The sequence below is a fragment of the Stegodyphus dumicola genome, chromosome 7, assembly GCF_044657685.1.
Source record: "Stegodyphus dumicola isolate Sdum_Otavi_A_Nest chromosome 7, ASM4465768v1".
Classification (NCBI taxonomy): domain Eukaryota; kingdom Metazoa; phylum Arthropoda; class Arachnida; order Araneae; family Eresidae; genus Stegodyphus; species Stegodyphus dumicola.
Window position 1 is genome coordinate 100,543,135 of NC_140774.1, and position 23,794 is coordinate 100,566,928.

The following is a 23,794-nucleotide window of genomic DNA, read 5'->3' on the forward strand; positions in this document are numbered from 1 at the left end:
TGTAACTGAAAAAGTTTTTTTTAATATATATTTTACTATATTCAGACATCAAGCACTATAATTTAATTTATTATATTGACTAATAAAAGGTCTTTTCTGCTAATATAATGTTTTTTTCTAATAAAATCACCTATGTGAAACTCATCACGATTTTGTGTAATTTACACTTTGTTGGTATCAAAAGGTATGTATGTCCTTTCATTTTTAAGGAAAGAAAATTTTTAATGGTAAAATGCCATCTTTAAGTAAAAAAAAAAAAGACTTTCTGTTTGAAGTGCAGGGTTTTATCATAGGTCAATTATAAATCTATTATGTAATTTGTTTTATGCACATTATAATAAGTAATACCCATTTTAAATAAAAAAAGAGAAGTTAGCAAAAAAAATAAACTGAAGGATATTACATTTTCTAATTTAAATTAGTTTCACTTATCCCTGTGGTTTATATTATAAGTGTGAAAGAGAATTATGAATTCAAATGTGTCTTCAGAATTGGAATGAATCCCATTAATGTAATCTCTGTGTTGATGCAAAGATTATTGCATTGCAGATATGTTGCTAATAGGCCTTACCAGATACTGTTATTTTTTATGTGAACTAGCCACTTGCTTGGCCTGCTGTGTCAAATTAAAGGAAAGAAAATATACATAATAAGTACATGTTATAATAATAATGGGGATGCAATACTGCATTTATTGCTTTTAAATTGCTTAGTTTGCTGATTATTAAGACACACTAAATCTCAAAGAAAAATTAAAAATCTGACATTTTTCCAAATGGCAGCAGACTGACATGTGATGGATAAAAATAAATTGTTTTTAGTGGCAACATAATTCTTTTAAATTATTGCATTTTCTGATTAAATATGAAACAAATACCTCGTGCTTTAGCAATTGCTAACGCATTACTTTTAAGTCACTGAGTTCATTAACTGAAATTTCATTAAATTCTCACAAAACATAAAAGAAATAAAAAGCAAATTCAAAATTTGGTCTTGTGCACTTGCTAGATGGAAGATTATATGTGTACATTTGATTGCTGTAAATGCTGTGATTTTTCCACAATGTGAGGGACATATATACACTGCCTGGCATAATAAATGCAACATCACATACATTTGGCCATATAAATATGCGAATTTTGAGAAATGCATAGCATAACTAGTCATGCAGACAATGCAAGGTGGTCATGTGGGTGTGCAAGTAACTATTATTGCACGAGAGGAAATGGTGGATGAATCAACATTTGCTATTCTCTGCTGCTGAGGAAATCCAGACTATTGAGAAATTTAATGCTTCAGAAGATATGTGTAAATGAAGAGCTGCTTGTGTCTGTCTTATTGTCGTATTACTGCTGAAATGAATGTAGATGTATCCACTGTGCATAGAATTTGGTCCGGATGGATCGTTGAAGGAAATGTAAATGGTCATGAAAGACTTGGACCATCTAGACATACTAGCGAATGCACCATGTCAGGTCAACACAAACAAATAGAAGCAATGGTGGTCCCACAGTCAACTACTATGGACATTTTATGGAATGTGCAGGGAGCTTTGGATTTTCTAATGTCTGGGAGAATGATTTCACAAAGTTTGGCTAAAAAGCAGTTTCCCACCAAGCTGCCGTTTGCGAAGACTGCCATTAATGCCAAACCATCAGTGCAAAAAACTGCAGTGGTGTCTTGAACAAGCCACTTGGTCATCTGAATGCACAATTCATTGGCAAGTCTCTGTTTTGTTTGTCTGACCATAGTCAATGGTTAATAGCTTTTGAGCATCAGGGAGATAGAACCAATCTTGAATGCTGTATCTGATCACCACACCACTCATCAGTATGGTATAATGGTTTGGGGTGCTATTAGTTACGTAGGCAGATGGCGTAGACAGTTCCAGCAAATGGATGGTTTCACAAAGTTTGGCTAAAAAGCAGTTTCTCCACAAGCTGTCGTTTGTGAAGACTGCCATTAATGCCAAACCATCAATGCAAAAAACTTCAATGGTGTCTTCAACAAGCCACTTGGTCATCTGAATGCACAATTCATTGGCAAGTCTCTGTTTTATTTGTATGAAAATAGTCAATTCTTAATAGCCTGGAAGCATCAGGGAGATAGAACCAATCTGACTGCTATTGCTGATCAGATAGAACCAATTTGACTGCTATTGATGATATGTTGATGAGGTGCTGCAACTGGTTGTGTTACCTTATCGTCAGTTGCTCCAAAATAGTATTTTCCACCAATACAGCACAACATCACATTCAACATTTATTAACCAGCAAGCTTTGTAGCATGTCCTATTGTTTCCTTGGTCTTTGATGTCCCTTGACGTTTTTTATGATATCTGGGACATGATTGGTCATTGTTTGTCTGCTCTGCTTCAGCTGTTATCTGGGGATGAACTTTGGAGGAGGGTTCAGAACATAGGGGCTTTCATTCTTCAGGACATTATCGGCATACTAATTTAATCTATACCTCGATGGGTTGCGGCTTGCATCGCTGTGAGAGGTGGCTATACATCTTACTAATTACCTATATATTTCAGCATTCTAAAAATATATCTTCCTATAAATAGCACACATTAACATATTGTTTACAGTATTACGTACTCTGTCTGTGTATCAATTGACATTAATTACCTCGTCTTTCATGATGGTGCATTTTGTATGTCGACCAGTGTATATATAGATTCTTCATTATTTAAAAAGAGAAATGGATCAAAAGAATAAGAGATAGCAACTATATCTTATGAAAGTACCTTTCTGAGAAAATGCTGTATGTAAGAAATGTATATGACATGAAATGAATAAATGTATATCGACATGAACGTTAATGAAGAAGATTTAATTACCATAACTTTTAATGAATTTGCATTTTATTAAAGCTGCAGGAAAGATAAATTATCTTGTTGAAATGTAATAAATAATAATATAAATAAATTATTCTTGTTTGAGAATTTCATGGCCAGTTTAATCATTAACTGCCAAATTTCCCCTTCAATATAGTTTCTTTTTCGTATGTAAACAAACATAGTGCACTAAATTTAACATTACTGAAAATAAATATGTGATTTTTATTGATTTAAAAAGTAATTGGGGATTACTGCACGTTACATATAAATACTGTGTACAAGTAATTTTCTCTTACGAATGGCCATATGATTACACATTCTACATGTAAATTGAACATCAATAACACTTTACATATTGTTTCTGAACTTTTTTTTTTAAACAAACTGCCCATTTTCACTTGATCGTCTGATGTTCTTTCCAGATAATGTCCAGAATTTTACCTCATGTCTTCTGGTACACAGTTGTGAGAACTCACACTGTAGTATGGTCTTCCTGTATTTTTTGGGTCAGACAAAGCATGTGAATTCAAATAGTGCCTTGCAACTACTCCTCTGAAATTTAATGAAGGCATTTTTTTCATTAGTAATGCAGTATATTGTATGAGTATCAATTAGGGTCATATCCACTCTATTAGTAAAAATAGAAAACTAACTATTTCTTGCTTCTAATTTTTATGCTATGTTTTATGTATTCCAATCAGGCTTATAAATACCACGTATGTTATTATTGCAATTTATAATGGCCTTAGGTTGTTGTGTAATTTTTCCTCAGTTGTAGACCATTTTCATTTACGTCCCAAAGGTAAAACTTCCAAAACCTTTGAAAACATCCTAACATGATTGTTATCTTTATGAGCACAATCAAATATTCCATCTATTTCATCATACATGTAATGAAAATCCCCTTAAAATTATTTCTTCATTTCCTTATCTGTTTTTATAGGGCATTTATCCTGTTATATTTCACCTTTCGTCTCGTAAGTATACTTCACTCTTTTAGCTTTTCTTAAAATAAAAGCTTGTGAAAAATTATCAAAATAAAAGCAGTGTTCTTCTGGTTTGTGTGTGGTTTCTAACTTATTATTATCGACATGCTTAATCCAAATTCTGAACTACTGCTTTGTTGACCTTCATATATTTCAGCATTGTAGCATATTGTTCATTGCTTGAAAACAAAGCGAATGGGCTTGCTATTAATAAATGTCTTCAAAAAATTATGACTATAATATCACACCATTGGTTTATAGGTACTCATATTATATGAAAATACTCCAGACTGCATAAATGTTTTTATTTAGTTCATCCAAAATTGGTTGTACTTTGAATAACCAGTCTTTGTTCCCATTTATTAATGATATTTTTGTATTGTCACTAAAATGTAGGTTTCTGTTTATTTCAATATAATGATTTCGTGTCATATATTTTTGTGCAATTCCAATATTAATGTCTTTTTCTTCTGGCCAATACATCTGTTGAGGTAAAGAGTAATATCCAGTTAACAGTACAAAACCCAAGAAAAATTTTTTGAAACAGTCTCCAAAGAGCATAATTTGGTGATGAAAGAATTATTTTTAAATAAATTTTCTTTTTAACTTATTATTAGAATTTTTCCTCCCCCTTAATTTATTTATCTATATATTTAGGGTCATGAAAATTTTTGCTGTGGTGAAAAGGGGTCACCAAATGGAAAAGTTTAAGAAACTATCAAGAATATATGCAATTATTCTGATACTAAATATTTGTGAAAATCATTAGTTACTTTAATTTTTTAGTTTATTTTAAAATATTTAATTAAGCTTTTTGCAATCATTATATTAGTACAGGAGTATCTACTATTTTTGAGGAAATTAAAATTTCTCTAAACTTATTTTAATATTCAAGCTTAATTGTTTGCTTTCGTGTGATATTTTTCCCTCATCTTTTGTCAAATGTGTTTTAACACATGCTTTTTTTATGTCCTAGGTTCCTTTACCATTAAGTATAATAGTCAGACACCCAGTGCTGAAAGTATCAAAATAGTAGTCAAAATACGTATTAATATTAATGGAATTTTCAGTGTTCGTTCTGCTGTTATTGTTGACAAGGATTTTAAGGAAAATATGACACTCGATCAGAAAAATGAAGACCTGTTAGATGTGAAAATCAAAACTGTAGATTCTCCTCAGGATACTGTTCTAAATGAGGTTTGTTTTTGTTATTATTATTATATGTACCCTCTTTTTTTTCCTTTTAAATAACATACAAGAAACTCTAAAATGTTATATTCCTTTTATTCTTATATGCATTAAGTAGAGTATATTAAAACTGATAGGAAGTGAATTAAAAATATATGCAATATTGATAAATAATAAATTCATTTTAAAATGTGAAATTTCTATTGGAGTATCATGATTGCTTCAGGTTTGCCATTTTTACATATTTTCTGCTGCTTATTGAATTTTCTTTGATATCTATGCCATTTTTAGTTTTACCAAGACTCCTGGTTTTTCATCACATCTCCAGGTAGATAGATCGCCAGATCTGGTTTTTAATTTTTAGCTTTTTTGAAGGAAAATGTTTCTGAGCAATAAATTAAATTTATTGAATCAATGAAACTTAAATTGTGCGAATTCCATTTGCTTACCCTAGGAATTTTCAGCATCATGCTGCTTATTAAGTTTTGTTGGATATGAATGATCTTTAATTTTTGTAGGCATTTCTTGAACATTTTATGAAGATTCAACCAATGTTTTATCAGTTAGTATTTGTATTTAGTTTTATTTTACATATGGTATATTGCTACATTTAACCATCTAATAATACATCCATTAATTATTAATTTTATTCTCATGGTATTTAAAAGTATTGGTTCATTTGGAAAGTTCGGCAGTTTTTTAAAATACAAATGAAGCAACACAAAAACATCAGAAAATTTTATTGACTCATATAAGCACACCATCTATTATTTGTTATCATATCTCCGGTAGCAGGAATATTTCTTCTTGAGGATTATTTTTAGAAAAGTTATCAAGGGAGCTGTTTGACAGACCCCAAAGAAGTGAATTCTAAAGCCAATCAGAGAATTTTTAAATGACCTGAAAATATCAAAATCCGTGGAGGTAGGAAATAAAAGGAGAGGCTCTAATTGACTCCCCATGCACTTCATGAAGCAATATACACCCCTCTTGAAGGCCAAAACATTCAGTCACTTTCCATTAATGTCAATACGTTTTGACATGATCGGAAGTAAACATTTCATAATTACCTCATAAATATACTTATAAATACATATATTTTCCTTTTCTACAGTATGTTTGAGTCCTAAGTGTCTGAAGTGTATACAAGCCAGTTTTCCTTAGAAAGTCCTCCACAAAGGCATCCATCCTCTTAGACAGATAGACCTAGTATGCTTTGCAGAAATCTCAATAAACCAAACCTCAGTATGTGAAAGAGTACATTTTTAAACATTTCATTCTGAATGTAATTAAATGCTATACTCTTCCCAGAGCAGTTTTAATTTGAATGAAATATTTTTACAAGTTTTTGTTAATTATATTGGAAAGAAATTTTAATAATAAATAAATATTAATAAATTTAATATTTATTTAACCCACGGGAAGGCACGTGGGGTGTATCATGCCCCACCCCTACATAAAAGTGGAATATTCTTAACTTTTGAAACTAAAATTTTGTGCTGCATTCAGTAGCTGAGTTTCTAGTTGTGGTTGAATTTCAGAACCGCTTTTTCTTTGCCTGTGTGTTTCAGAAAAAGATTTATCGGTATTTTGTTGGAACTGGGGTATGACACACCCCACGCGCCTGTTCGCGTAAATGTTTTTCTGACTGAATATTTAGTTCAGAAATTTATTTCTAGAGTGTAACAGTAAATATTTCTACTCACAAGTGATTTTAAAGTACTTGACGTTAAATTCTTAAAACTTTCTAACCGCATTATGGTAAAAAGAATGATTCCCTATGAATTGGAGATGCAACGCCTATGAGATTTATTAGAAATATTTGAAAGCGATGAAGATTGCATTTTGGAAACTGAAGATGAAACTAGGAATATTTTCTACACTGTTTTTGATTTCGCAAAAGATAAAACATTTATTCCTAATGTTCCTAAAAAAAGGAAAAGCTGTTCTTATGCTTTTAACATTATATAACAATCTTACTAAAGATGATACTATTGGAGAAAATAAAATATCAGGAATTATATGTTTTTATAATATGACTAATGGAGCAGTGGATATAGGGAATGAAATGTCAGCCAATTATTCAATTGACAGCATAACAAGGAGGTGGCCAGTGGTAATCGTGCACTGAATATTGCTGTAATAAATGCTTGAATTATATTACATTCAATTGCTAATCCACCAACCAGAAACAGAAGTCTGTTTTTGAAGGACTTAGTATTACAATTAATGAAAAAACGTATTGAACAAAGATCAGAGATTAATACTTTACCAAGAAACTGACGTACTGCATGCAAAACAAAATCAAAAGTTTCGACGAAGAATTAAAACGAATACATGAAATTTGAAACAACTAATTATGAAAGATGTGATAAATTGCCCTCGCGCCAAGGACAGAACGTGAATGTAATGTTTAAAATGTGAAAACATTCTGTGCCAAGAACACATGAGTGTATTTCGTTCAAAGTGTAAAGAAATAAAATAAGTATTATGTATTAGAGATACAATGAAACTTAGAGGCATGATGTTTATTTTTTTATTATTTTCATTTATCTTAATTTTAACTCTAAGATTATTTTGGAAATTAAATTTTTGAAACCCAATTATTATTCACGTATTTATAATACACGAGAACAAGAAAAACAGCTTTAAAACAAAATAAAACTATTTTTATCATATTTTAAATACTGGGGTATGTGATACCCCACGCACCCACTCTAGTAACTTTTCTTGGTGCAACTTCCACTGGGTTAATATTAAAATAATAAGAAAGAGCACATTTCATAGACAGTGCTTTACAACACCTTTTAATAGATTGATTTTTCAGTACGAACAATTCTTGCTTAAATAGTTTTAGAAATATATTTGTCAACAAAATTTTAATTTTTATGTTTATAGTTGAATGTTAAGGTCAACATATTTAGATAATATTTGTAATCATTATAAATTTAGGTACATTTAATAACTAGATTTCTTCACAGTAACTTTCACTGGAGCTTATGAATGATTATAGCCTTCATTTCCAAATATATTTATAACTAATTTAATGAATATATATATGTATTCTCTCAAAAGCAAATACATGCTTTTTACAAGGTTATGCATAAATACCCATACATGTATATTTTTCAGTTTTGGTATGTGTAAGTCTGTAATTTCTGTGCATTCATTCTATTTTTTGAGTAATTTACAATAATTTAGTATATATACATTTTTTTACATTAAAAATGTGTAAAAACTGAATAAAAATTACATTCATTATTTTTAATATTCACTTAAAAGTCAGTTTTCCTTCAAAATTCCTCCACGGATTCTTAGGCAGATAGATCTTGCATACTTTACCCTATTTAAAAAACTTAACTTGACCTGCATGCCTTATTACAAATATTTTAACATGCAGATAATTTTATATTTACATTTAGTCATCAAGTTTCAAACTTTTGACTTAAAACATGTTTTTAAATACATTCATTAAAAAATTAAATTTTCTAGCAAATATATTTTGGCAGAGCATTCAGTTTTACCCAGTTTAGTAGTTCTCCAATAATTCAGTAAATAATAGTTATCCATTTTGCTTTTTAAACCTTAACATCATTGCCATCAGATCACAATCTTGATTCCTTTACTCTGCATACCAACATTGCTTCATTTTTTTAAACAGTTAAAAACAAATAATTGATCTAAATTTACTAATATTGAAATTTGCATATTGCATGGTAATCCAAAATGTATTCATGTACCAGTTAATAGCATTTACATCATCATATTTTCAAATTCCTAATAAGCTGTCATGATGATATGGCATGTTCACATGGTCACATCACCTTGACTGCACATGGCACTTTTGCCAAATTGGGAAATGTTTCTGTGTACAATGTTACACAAATATATGCTTACAAATGATGGAAAAGTTGACCTGTTAGCATACCTGTCTATATACATTTATTAATTTCAACAAGATTTGCAGGATTTAGGAGTAATTTCATTTTTCATTTAAGGTGAATAAAACACAAAATGATTATTTTTCAATTATATAAAAATAAAATGAGTTTAAAGTGATCAACTATTTATTATGCCTTTCCTCTAAAAAATTTTAAAAAGTGCATATTACAGTATTGTATGGAAAATATTTTTTTTTTTTTTTTTTTTTTTTTTGTTTAAAACATTTTGATATTTTGAACATAAAAGAAAAGTAAGAAATACTCTATCAAGGGCATTGAAAGAAGTGTACAAATTTTTATGCTTTTACCAGTTAGTTATAAGGAAATTGAGTTTTAAAGTGTGTTATGTTTTTGCAATATTTTAAAGGTATCTTAACCCCTTCGCGCCGACTGTCACGTATACGTGCCAGCAACGAACGCACTTACCTATTGGCCGACACGCAGGCGTGCCAGAGGATTGTTCCATTCTCTACCGACTGTCACGTATTTGTGCCAGAACTTTGGGACGTTTTTCAAACTATAATTTCTGCCACAAGATGGCACTGTATGTCCATATGGTTTCAGATACATGTAAATTAGACCTTCTACTCGAAATGAGAGAAGCATGACTCACATACACGTGTTTTTGATTATATAAACAAACGGGGAAATAAATGTTTCCGAATGGTGTGATTTATGACGTCTCTTTAAATCGCACGTGGTAGTTGTTTACTGTAAGTAGAGAAGTTTTATTTGCTCTAAAGCGTTGGGTATTTCGGTTTGCAGTTCAGTTTTTAGAAAATAATTAGATCTTGTTAGACGTGAATTCTTTGTTTTTACCATTGCAATGTCGAAGTGTCGAAAATGTTTAACAGAGCATGAAATAGCAGAAATGATGCAAAATATTTCAGATATTGATTCTGATATTCTGATATTGATTCTGAAAGATTAACTGAAAGACATTTTCCAAAACTGTTCAGAAGAGACTGATAAGAAAATGAGACGACGATGCTTCGTTTGTTCACATTCCCGGAAAAATCCTCCAAAACGGCAAATGGCAAATGAGTTATTATGAGTGCAAGGAATGTAACGTAGGACTGTGTGTAGATCCCTGTTTTCAAATTTTTCATACGAAAAGAGAATTTTAAGTAATATATTTAGTTTTCAGATGTATAATGTTAAAATTCATAAAATGGTGAGTAATTAAAATAAAATGTGTAAAATATGCATTTAAACAAGAAATAAGGTAATTAAAGTATATATATATAAATATTTATAAAGCATAAGCCGTTTAAATATTCTATAGAGCATTATTAAACAATGCATTGATACTTCGGAAATTTCATGGATTTAGGCTTAGTAGCAAAAAAGCCCCCAGCCCTGGAGAGACGCTCGCATAAGACACTGCCGGCCTCAGCGACAAGCGTGCGTTTTCGCTACCCGGCTTGAAGGGGTTAAGATATTTATTATTCTTTACACATAACATAAAAAAGTTGCTAAAATTTTCCTCCTCCCCTTCCAGTAGCTTAGAATTTTATAAAACAAATTCACGATCAAAATTGCAGTTGCAAGTTATCGAAAAATAACTAAGATGTGACTTTGGCATAAATGCCACTAAAATATAAATTGCTATTACCCATCCAACAATAAATGTTTCTTTTATATGGAAGTGTCCCTGCTTTTTGATTTTTTTGATTTGTGTAGAATTGTTGTAGGTTGAAGTGCCACCAAACCGCTGTCAACATGCTCTGGACGTAAACAAAACACACTCATTTGGAGACCAAGAGTGTGGGGATCACATCTCCCTTTATTCTTACCTCCATGTAAAAATCCTATGGGGTTGGGTATAGTGAATACAGGGGGGAGGGTGACAGAAAAACATCTTTAGCTATACTCAGTAAGTTTTTATCTAACATTCATCAAAATCTGTGCTAAGAATTGTGTTTATAGAAGGCAACATTGTGAAAATTGATCAGTTTTGGATATTTTGCTTCATTTTCTGCTTTAAAAACAGCCATTTTGCGAAGAGTATTTTTCCAAATTAATTGCTTGATGTTATGGCAGCAATTCGTAGTATACAGTTTATTTATCATGCCACCATACACAAAGCATTTTGGGGAGATGCAGCCCCTCTCGTTGTTACTCTGTTGGTTAGTGTATGATTTTTTTTTTCTTTCAACATTGTTGTGTAGTATGAATTTCTCATCTCCATTAAACAAGCTGTTTAACAAAAGCTCTTTTATTTTTTATAACAAAGAATCACATGCTGAAACTTAAGCAAGGCATATTCTGGAGTTAAAACATGTAGTATCCATACATGTAGTGGCTTATATATCCAGTTTTATCATATAGTGTACTTCTTGAAATACTTAATGGGTTTGATGGTTCCTGGGCGATCTAGCTAAGCCTCTGAAGGTATTCGCTATATCGAGGTAAGAAAAATCAAGAAAAGCCTTGAGTTGATGGAGTGAGTAAACAAAATTATTCTTGAAATGGATCACATGATGCATCATAAACCATATTCTCATTCTCAACTGCTTTCCTAAAAAATGGAAAACTGCAGTGATAGTACCAATACAAAAGCTAGTCAATCCTTCAAATCCCGCATCCTACAGACCTGTGAGCCTACTCTCTACGCACAATAAAATACCTGAAGCAGTGATATACAACAGAATACCAGAACATGTTAATACCAATGATATCCTGATACCACAACAACATGGCTTTAGAAGGAAGCTATTTTTCACGAACTTTATCACTTTATCGTGCTACAGAGTACATAGCAGAAGGACTTCAAAAGGTGAGTGCTTTTTCACCTAAAAAGCACCCTTGTGCTTTTTCTTAATATATTGAAGGTATTCGACAGGGTGCGGCAAGAGAGGCTACACTACAAACTTATCTTCCTGGGATTCTCAGGATACGTAATAAACATCACAAAATCTTATCTTTATGAATCTTATTTTGTCTTTCGCTACACAAACACTTATTCTACACAGAGACGCATTTATGCTGACGCCCCTCAGAGTTCGTTAGTTGGTCCGATATACTGTATACAAACAACATACCACAAACACCTTACACTATACTAGCCATTTATGCTGATGATTCAGCGATCCTTGCAAGAAATGTATCTCTAGACTTGTTACTCAAGCACTACAGATACGCATACATGCACTGGAGGCCTGGCTCCAAAAATGGAAAATTTTAATCAATGTTGACAAGTCTGAAGCCGTCATTTTCACAAGAAGATTGAATGTCGACCAAAAAATCAAAATGTATGGCACTATTATCCTGTGGGCTAAGCAAGTCAAATACCTAGGAGAAACATTAAATAAAAGGTTAACATGGAAGCCCCACATTACACAAGTAATTAATAAGTTCTGATCTGCTAAGAACAAATTCAACCCATTAATATCTCAGAACTCAGTTTTATCTATAGGATAATAAGCTACTCCTTTATAAGGCCATATTGTGTTCTATAATAGCATATGCCTCTCCTGTTTGGACCTTTGCCAGTAAGATTCATATGAATAAATTACAAATTGCTCAAAACACAACACTCAGGCACACGAGATATCGTAGTTCATCGGAAATTCTGCAATACACGAGGAGTTTAAAATCATGCATGTCAAAACTTTCATGGCTAAAATTGCCAAAAAAATTCTTTAAGGATATTAATAAGGTAAGAAATAATACAGTACAAAATCCGAAATCCAGACTCGTTAGGATTTTCGCGATCCCGGATTTGGGATTTTTCCAGATATTAGATCATTTTAAATCTACTAGGATGGCATGTAGAAATTATAAAATTAGAAATATGAAATTGTGATTTATGAAATAATGAAGCATTTATGATCTAAAGGGTATCAAAATTTGCAAACAAAATTTAAAAAAAAAAAAAAAACACTTAATAGATTTGTGTTTACTTTTAAGCATTTCTTTCAATGAAAGTTGTTTTTCATGCTAATACTTTCTGTTTAATTCTATAGACATATAATTTCTTGTTCAGTTACTAAGTTGCACTATTCAAGTGCTGTAATTACTTTGTCGAGAATTCCGACTAACTTGTCGATCGAAATTTTTTCTTTTTCAATAACCTGTTTGTCACTTTCTTCACTATCAGTAGCGGTATTTTCTGGATTTAGAGCCATACTACAGATTTGCCGTCTGTTGATTGATGATTGGGGCATTGTCATCACAATGAAAAAATTCCGTTAACTCTTCTTCCCTTAATTCTGCTGCCCAGTGTGGCCGGTGTTCTGGCTTTATGTGAATAACAAATCGGTTATTCCTAATTCAAACAGCACTAATTTTTTTGGCCTATGAGTATCATTAACAAAAGCTATTTTTAGCATATGGAAAGAAATTTTTGTCAAATCTATCATCGTCAACATTTTAGTGTATTTAACTTAAATCTGTAATCGGTTAATTGATATTGAATAACAAAGAGTGTAACAGGTGAAAGGTCGTGCGGTACACAACTGTGCCGACTCAAAAAGGCACCGGGCAATCATTAAAACAAGCAGTTCGTCTCGCTGCCTGTCTGAATAGTAAAATTCTTGTCTAATTTTAACGCCCGTCCGAGGTCGACTCGGATAAAACTTCAGAAGATACTGATTAGGATCTGTACCTCTGATCTATACTGATCTGTAATCTCAGTCATGGGCGTTTAAAATCAGTCGCCACAGGAATGGAGTCTTTGCTGACGATGGCTGTTTCAGGCTGGACAAGGACCATATGGTACTGTCTTGTCCGTTCTGTTGGTTGTGGTGAAGCTATATAGTCAGATATTCATGGTTGTCCGGGGCAAAACACCCCCATCGTTGGAGTTGGCGAATTCAGTGAGCCTGTAAACTTGAGGTTCCATTGGGTGCCTGGAGCCTCAAAATTGCATATTGGTATCCTTCCTAGGTTTTCCCCACAGGGCACCTAAAGCCAACATTCATTGGGGTTTTGGAAAAACTGAGTAATTTTAAAGTTCTGGTTTCTTAAGTCTTCGTCTCACTTTCTTTGTCTTCATTACATTGTGATACTTAGACAGTTTTTTCTATTTTTCTTCCAACATCCGGGGAAAAATGAAAGCAGAAAAGTGGAAGTAAAAATAAAAGTAGAAAATAAGAAGAATTATAAGAACTATTGTGTATAAACACATCTTCTTAAAAACTTTTGGAAACTAACTTTTTGAAATATTTTACCTTATTCTTAAAAAAGTGAGTATAAACCATTAATTTATACTCACTTTTTCACTTTTCCTGCATTTCTAGTTCATTGCTTAGAAAATATGTGAACTATTAGATCAATACCAAATAATTCAATGAGGTGGTGGTACTCTTTTGTTTATTAAAGTAAATAAATCAAATAGTGCGTTTGTATTGGAAGACGTAATGAAATAACGAAACATTTTCCTTCGGTTTTCCACATAGCTAAAAATGGGAAAATGGTGAAGTTTTGATTTCAGAAGATCTTGTATATTTTTATTTCACTTCAAATCTCAAATAGATCTATTTTAATTTTATTGGTACTCCGTAAATATATCAATCCTTTCTTCTCGAAAGATAATAATTTTTAGTTTAATAAAGTGATGATTCATCTAAAAAAAATCGATTAATTATGCTCAAATCGTCGCTTTTCTGAATTAAAAAGCTAACCCAAGTTTAACATAATATGTAACTGCACTTACTTTATGTAGAATAGCAATAACAACAAGCAATCACCAAAAAGATAAATGTTGCACAAATTACTATGATTGCAACAGTAGATACAAAATAAGGACTAAGCAATTTTTCAAACGTTTTTACGACACCCCCTGTACCTTTACCTACGCATCGGCTTCATGTATAATTGTTCACATAATATTTCAGCTCAACTTACGTCAAAAACTTCAAAAAGCATTAACCGATAAAAATCAAAGCAATATAAATAGTATAGATCTTATTTTGCAAACTTTTAGAGGAAATGTAGCATCACCGGTTGAAACTCTAACACTATATCGTTGTCAACAACATAGCGGTGTGCAGAAAAGAATTTTGCCTATATCACTAGATATCAGTCCTACAACATTTTTTGTGCCCTGTTGTAATCACAGGTTGAACCTCGTCTTAAATATGCTGCGAACAACTATTTATTCAGTGCAAACTCATTAGATATGTATATTGTTTTTTATTTTAAGATAATAAACAGTATTCAGCAGTATTTGTTATCCAATGCGTTTAGTATATTATTTCGATTCACTTGCAGTGTTACTTTTTATAACGTGTTGTTGATGTTGACTAATGCTCACTTGTCTGATCTGTAGTCAGACCAAGCCCACAAAATTCCTTGTGGCTAGAAGCGCAAGATACATCTGTCGTTGGCAACAGCATTGAGCGCCTTACAGGTGACAGTGCGATTTAGCTCAGTTTCACCCCTAATTTTGATGGAGAGCACCCTGGGAGGACGGGTCCGAGCGTGTCATATCCCTCTTTCCCAACCATCAACCTTTCGAGAGGACTATATTTAGAGTGCCCCCATGCCGCACGACCACTCTGCATTTACAAACATCTATGTCTTCTCCAGGATTTGAACCCGGGCCCTTCGGCATGGCAGTCAGCAACGCTAACCGTTATAACTGTTGGGAAACTTTTTGTAACATAAATATATGCATAATTCTTCAATAAATATTTTTGAGTGTGGGTTTTAATAAAGCACAAAATGTTTGCATATTTAGACAAAAGATAAATTGTAATTGTTTTGATTTTTCATATTATTATGTTAATAATGCTTCATTTTAAATGTTAACCATAAGCAATGTCGCTTTAATATCGTCACTACATAAAGGCACTCGCTAGACATTTGTAAGACGGCAGGGGTAAGACAGACATTTGTAAGGCTTGGTGCAGGCCTGCCTCCCACCCTTCTGTGCCTGCCAATAGCCTTTCAGGACTGCTTATTCTCTTCTCTAATCATCTAGTTTCTATGAGTCAGCTGGCCATGCCCTAAGTGCTAAGTGCATACTGACCCAAATGAAAGAATGGCATGGACTTTGTGAAGTAAGAAGAGCAGCCAGAGGAATGGTTAACTTAGCTCCACCACCTCTTCATTAGATGATCGGACTTGCTCTCAGAAGGTACTGCAGAATGAAGTTTCTCTTTTCACAGCATCTTCATGCAGATAGATCAACTTTTTCACAAACTATGATTGCTATTCTTCTACTCTTCATGGAACTACTCTATAATTGCTATTCACAATTACCTAGTATGAAGTTCTGCCATATATGAATTATGCTATGCTCATCAAAAGTTATGCTCAATATTTTTCAAATGTTACACACAGAGTAGGGCGTTGCAGGCAAACCTGCATCATGACTTCATCACCTAATCACAGGGTTGCCACTCAAACAGGAGAATGAAATTCCCTGACTTTTCCAGATATGTTTCGAGAAAATTTTAGTCTATCCGCGTAATGTACGTTGGCTGTGCTAAGAGGTAAATTAATTATGGTATTACTTGTACTGTGTAGCAAATTCACTTAGTTATTCAATAAATCCCAGAGGACATTCATTCTTAATTATTCTTGGTACACTTTGTTTGATAATTTTGTTTACTTTTCCACTTAAGAAACTTAATAAAATTTAAGATATATACATTGGATAACAATTGTACGTTTTATTTAATTATTACTCATGATCATCACCACTTCAACATGAGGCTAATCCGGTTCTTATAAATCACAACGCAATGCTAAAAGTTAGGTTAGATTTTAGGTAAATTTAGTTTGTGTGAGGTGTCTTCTTAAAAGGCACCTTAACCTTGAAAACACAAATATAATTATAATAGGAGTTGTTTTCTCCACTGAAGATTGAGATTAGAATCTGCCCAATCTGGAATAAAATAAGGCTTTTTTTGAAGACATTCTACAGCTAAACGAAAAAAAGAAATCTATTTAATGATATTTTTTTACTAAATTGAGGTATTTTATATTTATTTTGCAGCATACATAAGGAAAAAATATGTGCATTAAATTTCGAGATGTCATCATACTGCTAGAATTAATTTCAGGATTATGCCAGAGAAACTTTCCTGAAATTTGTAAGTATTATTTACTAATGATAAATAAATTTAGAGGGAAGAAGCAACATTAAGTGATATGATTAACATAAAAATAAAGATAATTACTTAAAAATTGAATTAGAATAATCAACAATATAGTTAGCCTAGATGACTGATTACTATTTTTTATTTTGCTGCAAAATGACAAGGTATTTATTAAAAAGAAAAAAAAAGATTTTGCGGTAAAATCCTAGTATACGGTACGGCCTTCGCAAGATTTTGAAAATTGTCGCCAAGAACAAAATGACCAGTTTACTGCCATCATTATGTTGCCAAATCCCGCTGTACCATACATGGAGAATGGAGATTATTCTAACCAAAGAATGTCTATCTAAAGAAGAAAAGGTTCCATACACGTAAATGCTATTACGCCTCTAGAAAGCGGAGGGAAAATTTGCCAAGGGATTTGCCGACGGAACCTGGCGGCCAGAATTTACCTCTCCGCGATGTGTACAGGAAATTGAGAAACACGTGTTAAGAAGAAACGTTCTTTGACAAAAAAGAAAACTTCGAAAATCCGTTTTTAAATTATTGTGAAAAATCCAAGAAGAAACGTTTTATCAAAGAATGTTTTTTCTTGGATTTTTCGCAATAATTTTAAAAACGGTTTTTTTTTTTCTCCCCTCAAAATAACTAACGTATGAATTAATTTACTTGCGCCAAAAAATATTTTCTTTTCCTTTAGAGTTTAAAGAAATTTTAAATGATATTCATTTTATGAACTCTTGATAACGTGACCTTCTAACTTCGACACCAGTTTCGAGCTTTGGCGACAGATATATCATGCATGCGCAGCTGTTTCCCTCTATGATGGAACGGAGCCACGTCTGTTGCAGAGAAGTTTTCCTTCTTTACAATACATGTTTTTTGATTCTAACAGCCTTCATGGTACGGTATACTAAAATTAAACCCATTTTGTTGTATACGAGAACAGGTACTTTCTTTAGTTCATGCACTGCAAACCAAAAGTTGCGGGAAACTTGCTTTGCCTTTCTAAAAGACAATCAAATTGGCTCTATGCCAGCTGCCCGAATGACACTCACGTGATACACAATTCGCCAAAAAAGTGATCTCTTCCGGCGTCGGCGCAAAACTTGCATTTTTTTTTTTGGCGGGATCGTTGTATGAAATTCCCTGACTTTTCCAGATTTTGACTAAAACACTTAAATTCCCTGACTTTTCCCTGAATTTTTTGGTCAATTTCCGAATTCCCTGACTTTGTCCAGTTTTCCAGGTAGCATGGCAACCCTGTAATCAGTTCCTGGGCTATATAACTTTTTTTAATAGGTCTTGTTTACAGAGGGTGGTTGTTAATCACAAGCATTATCGAGGCTGAAATATATAGACTGAAAACTTCTCAAGCCAGCAATTAGACTAGCATTTTTCCATTTTTGAAAACAACAGCATAATATGACAAAAATGGACTTTTGATTTCTCCATTCTTAGCACTGCATTGAAAAAAAAATTCCCACAATGCATCCTAGACTTACGCAACGTGAACAGAAAAGACTACATTTAAACATCTGCTTAGATCAAGTTGATGCCTTTCTTATCAGCAGTAACAAAATAAAAGAAGAAAATATGCTTTAATTTGAATAAATGCAGAACATTCTGGATGACCCAATACTTTGATAAATAAAAGATTTTCTCAGTACAAAAGTGAAAGAAAATTACAAAATGAAATTAGCCAAAGAATGTAAAATTTAGAATACCTAATTAAATGCTAATGTATTTTACATCAAAATCATGTTATAAATAGTTCAATAATTTGAACCATGCATTATAAAGTTATGTAAACTTGGAGTTTTTAATAATATTTTTGTGCAGCATTAAATTCTCTAAAAAACTCTTTTGTTCATATTTCAAACGTGGCAGCTATGATATGCTTTTCTATGCTTATTACACTTTTTTAGCTTTTCCCACTTGTTTGATATGTGTTTATATCATATCAAAATAATGAGATGCCAACTTGATAATGAGAATAACCTTTACTGGCCCAAATGAAAGAATAGCATGGACTTTGTGAAGTAAGAAGAGCAGCCAGAGGAATAGTTACTCATCCAGCGTGCAAAAGAATACTAAGATTCCCTTTCAGTGTAGTTAGTCAACATGGTTAACATGAAGATCCAAATAATCCCAAAATGATCATTGGAATAAATATTGATTTATTTATTGGTTTAGTTTGTTGACAAAGGCAAGCCGTACTGCTTCTTATTCCATTATTTATTTAAAAAGGTCACTAGCTTGACTTCTGGATAACAATTTCACTTGTTGATGTTTTCCAGTTGATGAAGTTATTTTGCCCCATGATGATGTTGAGAGCTACTAGCTGCACCACAATTTATTCTTTGTACATTCTGACTATGTAAGCATTGAGAACAATGCAAAAAATTTGCAGTTTCAAAGGTAGTACCATCCTAAACTCAGTAATCTAAGATCATAGTCTGTATTTTCATTTGAAATTTAAGTCCAGCAGGGGCCGAGCGGTAAAGTCGCTGAACACTGAAAGTTCGGTCCGAGGTTTGAATTTTTGCGAACAGGCTGGCTGCATGGGCGTTTTCATGATTTTCCCCATGTGTAGCGTGTATACGAGCCAGTTTCCTTTAGAAAGTCCTCTACGAAAGCATTCCTTCCCATAGGCAGATAGCCCTCGAGGCTTTGCCATAATCACACACTCTTTCGAAATTTCACTCGTGTTTATGCATCTTGTCCTTCAATGTAAACTTATTCATCTTAATGTTGACCTGTTCACTTGTTATGTATGATTTCCTACAGCAAACTTTTTCTTTATCTATATGTTTACATTCATTTATTTATTAGTAATAATTATTAGTACAGTACAAAGTCCATAATCCGGACTCGTCAGGACTTCGGCAATTCCGGATTAGAATTTTTTCCGGATTACATATCATCAATTAAAATCTGGTAAAATGGCATGCAGAAATTATACAGTTAAAAATATGAAATAAAGAGTTATGATCTAAAGGGTGTCAAAATTTAAATAAAAAAAGCTTAATATTTATGTGTTTACTTTATTAAACATTTCTTTCAATGTAAGTTGTTTAAGTTGCTTCGTTTTTTGTGCTAATACTTTCTCTTTAATTTTTTAAGAAGACATAATTTCTTGTTCAGTTACAAAGTTCCACTGTTCAGGTCCTGTAATTGTTGTGTCGAGAATACCAACTAACTTGTCAATTCAAATTTTTTCGTTTTCAATAACGTCTCTGTCAGTTTTTTCACTATTGGAAGTGGTATTTTCTGGATCTAGAACCATACTAATTAATACTAACCATTGATTGATTGATGATTTGGGCATTGTTGTCGCAATGAAAAACTTCTGTTATATCATCTTCATTTGTTACCGCTTCTCCGCATTTCTTTAGAAAATCCAAAAACCTTCAAATTCGCGGCTATCATCTTTATCGTCCTCACCATGAAATATGGTAGCTGGCCATAAATTATGCCAAGCATTTTTAATGTATCTGGAGACACATACTCCCACAATCATACAATGCTCCACACAGCATATTTTATGCTAAAAAATTTCAAAAAGTCTTGAATAGTCTTGCCATTGTTCAAGAAATTTAACACAGATTTAAAAAATGCTACGTTATATTTGCATTTCAGCGCATGCACTATTCTGATATCCATAGGCTGAATTATAGACATACAATTTAGATGGAAGAATAATACGGATACATTACGTTTCACTAAAACTTTAAGTGAAGTATGTGCCAAACATCTGTCAGAACATTCTAACACACTTAACGGAAGAAATATCTTTATTGTGTGTTAGAAAAGGATTTAATCATGGGTTAGTGAAGTCATAGGTATCGTAGCTTAGGTCAAGTCAATAGAATCTTCTTGCATCTGTACCTGAACAATTACGTATAATGCGCAAAGTATCCGAATAACGGCCATTAGCTGCATCGCCGAGCCTCGGGTATAAAATGATTTTCAAACCAATCATTCATCCATGCTCTTTTATTTGCACGATATAAAACGGGAAAAATCGTTACTCCTTTAAATGCTCAAGGTCATGCATGTTTTCCGATTACAAAAAGTTTGCACTTGTGCGTTCTTGCAGTATTGCGCATGCTAAAATTGTTAGTCTCTCTTTGGAATCTTTGACACCGGTTGAAGCCTTTTCTGTAGAGGTTGCCAAGGTATTTTGTGGTACATATTGCCAGAAAAGACCAGTTTCGTCTGCGTTGTAAATTTGTTCTGGAGATAATTGTTCACTAGTAATGAGTTCAATGAATTCATCTGCAAATTGTTCAGCAGTTTCAGTATCAGCTGAAGCTTTCTCACCTGAAATTTTTAATTGTCTTATACTATGGCGATTTTTTAATTTGGTTAACCAATGTGTCGAATATGTGCACTCAGTGTTTAAGTTCATTTCTTCATGAAATATTTTGGCTTGAGCCATTAGGATTGGACCTGTCAATGGCATGCCCTCGCTGGGACGCTGTCTGACCCATTCAATCATCACTTTGTCATGATCGCCACTTTTAGCATAACGAACCCTTTTTGTGCTATTCATTGCAAGTAGGGTGTCGGAATTCACAAAAAAAATCGAAAAGTTCCTTTTTCTTTTTGCTCATGTCGTATACAGTTGATTTTCCAATGTTATACTCCTCGCATAATTTTGAGACTAATATGCCTTTATCTGTTTTTTGCAGCAATTCCACTTTTTGTTTGATGGACATTGAAACATGTTTTCGCTTTGTAAATCCTTTGGCAGCTGTAGAATCGGAAACTCTTTTTGACATAATCAAAATTTCAAGCTTAATTTTTATAAAATTGCTCTAACAATCTGCAAAAAATAATAAGCCGGATCCAATTAGAAGATTAAGGTACAGCACAATCTGCAACATTAACTGAAATGCCTTAGAATCAGTAAAGATAATTTTAGCCTAGCTTATACCGCCCGATATACATTAAACACACATGCGTAAAGCATACAAAAAAAAAAAAAGTTTGTGACTTTGAGGTTCAGATTATAGATTATTCCAGATAATGGAAGTCTGGATTACAGACTTTGTACTGTAGCTGAAAAATCTAAATTTCAAGGTTTCTTTAATTTTTTTCCAAATTTAAGATATAAGAAGAACAAAAATTTTAATTTAGCGATTTGTTAAAATGTTGAGCTGTAGTTGGGCAATTTTTGTAATTTCCAATTAATGTCATGATCTAAGAATGTGTTACAAAAGAAAGATTAACATGATGGTTGCAATTATAGCTTGATTAAATCTGAAAGTTCTGATGTTTTACAAAGTGGAAGTTCCGAGGAGTGCATAAGGCTGCATGAAAATATAATATAAACAGATGATATTATTATTTTATATGTCAGCATCATATCATGGCAAAACGTAACAGGATATAACTATGATAAGTTGAATGTGGATAATGATTAGTAGATGGAAATACGTATTGGCATCTGTTTGGAATACCAAGATAAAACACTGAAGACTGTGATTCAGCTAGTGCACTATTGTCCTCACAGTCTATAGCTAGTGACACTCTACAGTGTATATAGAAAAATGCAAGAACATTGATCTATACATAGACAATTTCTTCCCAACTCACTAGGACTGCTTTGGAGTTGAACTAACCTTTGCAAAACTGTCTCAACATTAAACCATTGTCAGGTCTGCTTGCAGTGATATTGTACCTAAGCTTCTTGAGATGATGAATTTAACATCTTAATCTCTTTTATTAAAGATGATCACCAATTGAAAACGTGGGATCAATTTGGAAATTTAGACTGATCTTTCATTTTCTAATTAATGTCTTACAGCGTGTTATTGTGGAGTGACAATTTGAGAGTGCCATCAGTTTCAGTAACTGAATACCTCTAGTGTGCCAAAAGATACAATGGTTGCATACCGATGTGTAGCTAAGGTACAGCAACAAACAATATTGATTTTATCTTCTAGCCATACCATAGATTTTCTTGCAGGACTTGACTTTCTTGTGTCACACACAACTGACCTCATCAAGCATCATTTGCAAAATGTTTGGTCAGCACCATCTCCAGGTCTCACCAATAAAAAGTCTGTGGGACACAGTTTGTTATCATGTGAATTCATTTGTGGTGAGGGTGAACTTTAGATTTTTGTCAGCATCCTAGAACAATTGAGCACTTATCAATGCCATACATTCTTAGAGCATTTCCTGATTAAAAGAATGTTATAAAAATTTCTAAGGGTTACATTTGACATATCCTTTAGAACACATTTTTTATCTTACAAAATTGTGCTGTACTTATTGCTTGCCGCGTAAATTTAGTTGCTGAACTCGTGTAATTTTTAAAATTAATATACCCTGCTTCCTTCAGAATATTTCTTTTTGTCAAGGAGCTAGGTTTTGTATCATTTGATGTTTTTTTTTTTAAACAGTATATCATGAATGCAATTATGTACTGCAAGCAATAATTTGCATTAATAAATTATATATGAATTATAAAAGTACTTTTTTTATAGTTTCACCCTTTTTATTTTATACTTCAGGAAAAAAGAAGAGATTTCTTTTCGTTGAAAAAACACAAAAAAATTTTACAAGGTGTAGAGCTTCAAATAATGCCAAAAGTGCCTCAATTGTCAGATAGCGAGTTAAAAACATTTATTGAATCGGAGGTAAGTAAAAATATTAAATATTGTTTAATAAATTATCAGTATTCATGGAAGAGCAGTTACCATTAATTTTCCATTCATTTGTGCTTGTTCATAGAGATTTTTAATTATATTGTAAAATTGTATAATTTGT

The 23,794-nt window shown here is 32.5% G+C and overlaps 1 protein-coding gene across 1 annotated transcript in view; it reads left to right on the plus strand.

The window, feature by feature from the left end:
• Positions 1 to 23,794, plus strand: part of LOC118200801 (heat shock 70 kDa protein 4-like) — a 110,873-nt gene that overhangs the window by 72,270 nt on the left and 14,809 nt on the right. Inside the window, exons 11-12 of the mRNA XM_035372762.2 lie at positions 4,808 to 5,028; positions 23,539 to 23,664. Coding sequence (XP_035228653.1) covers positions 4,808 to 5,028; positions 23,539 to 23,664 — 347 coding nt within the window. The remainder of the gene's footprint in view (positions 1 to 4,807; positions 5,029 to 23,538; positions 23,665 to 23,794) is intronic.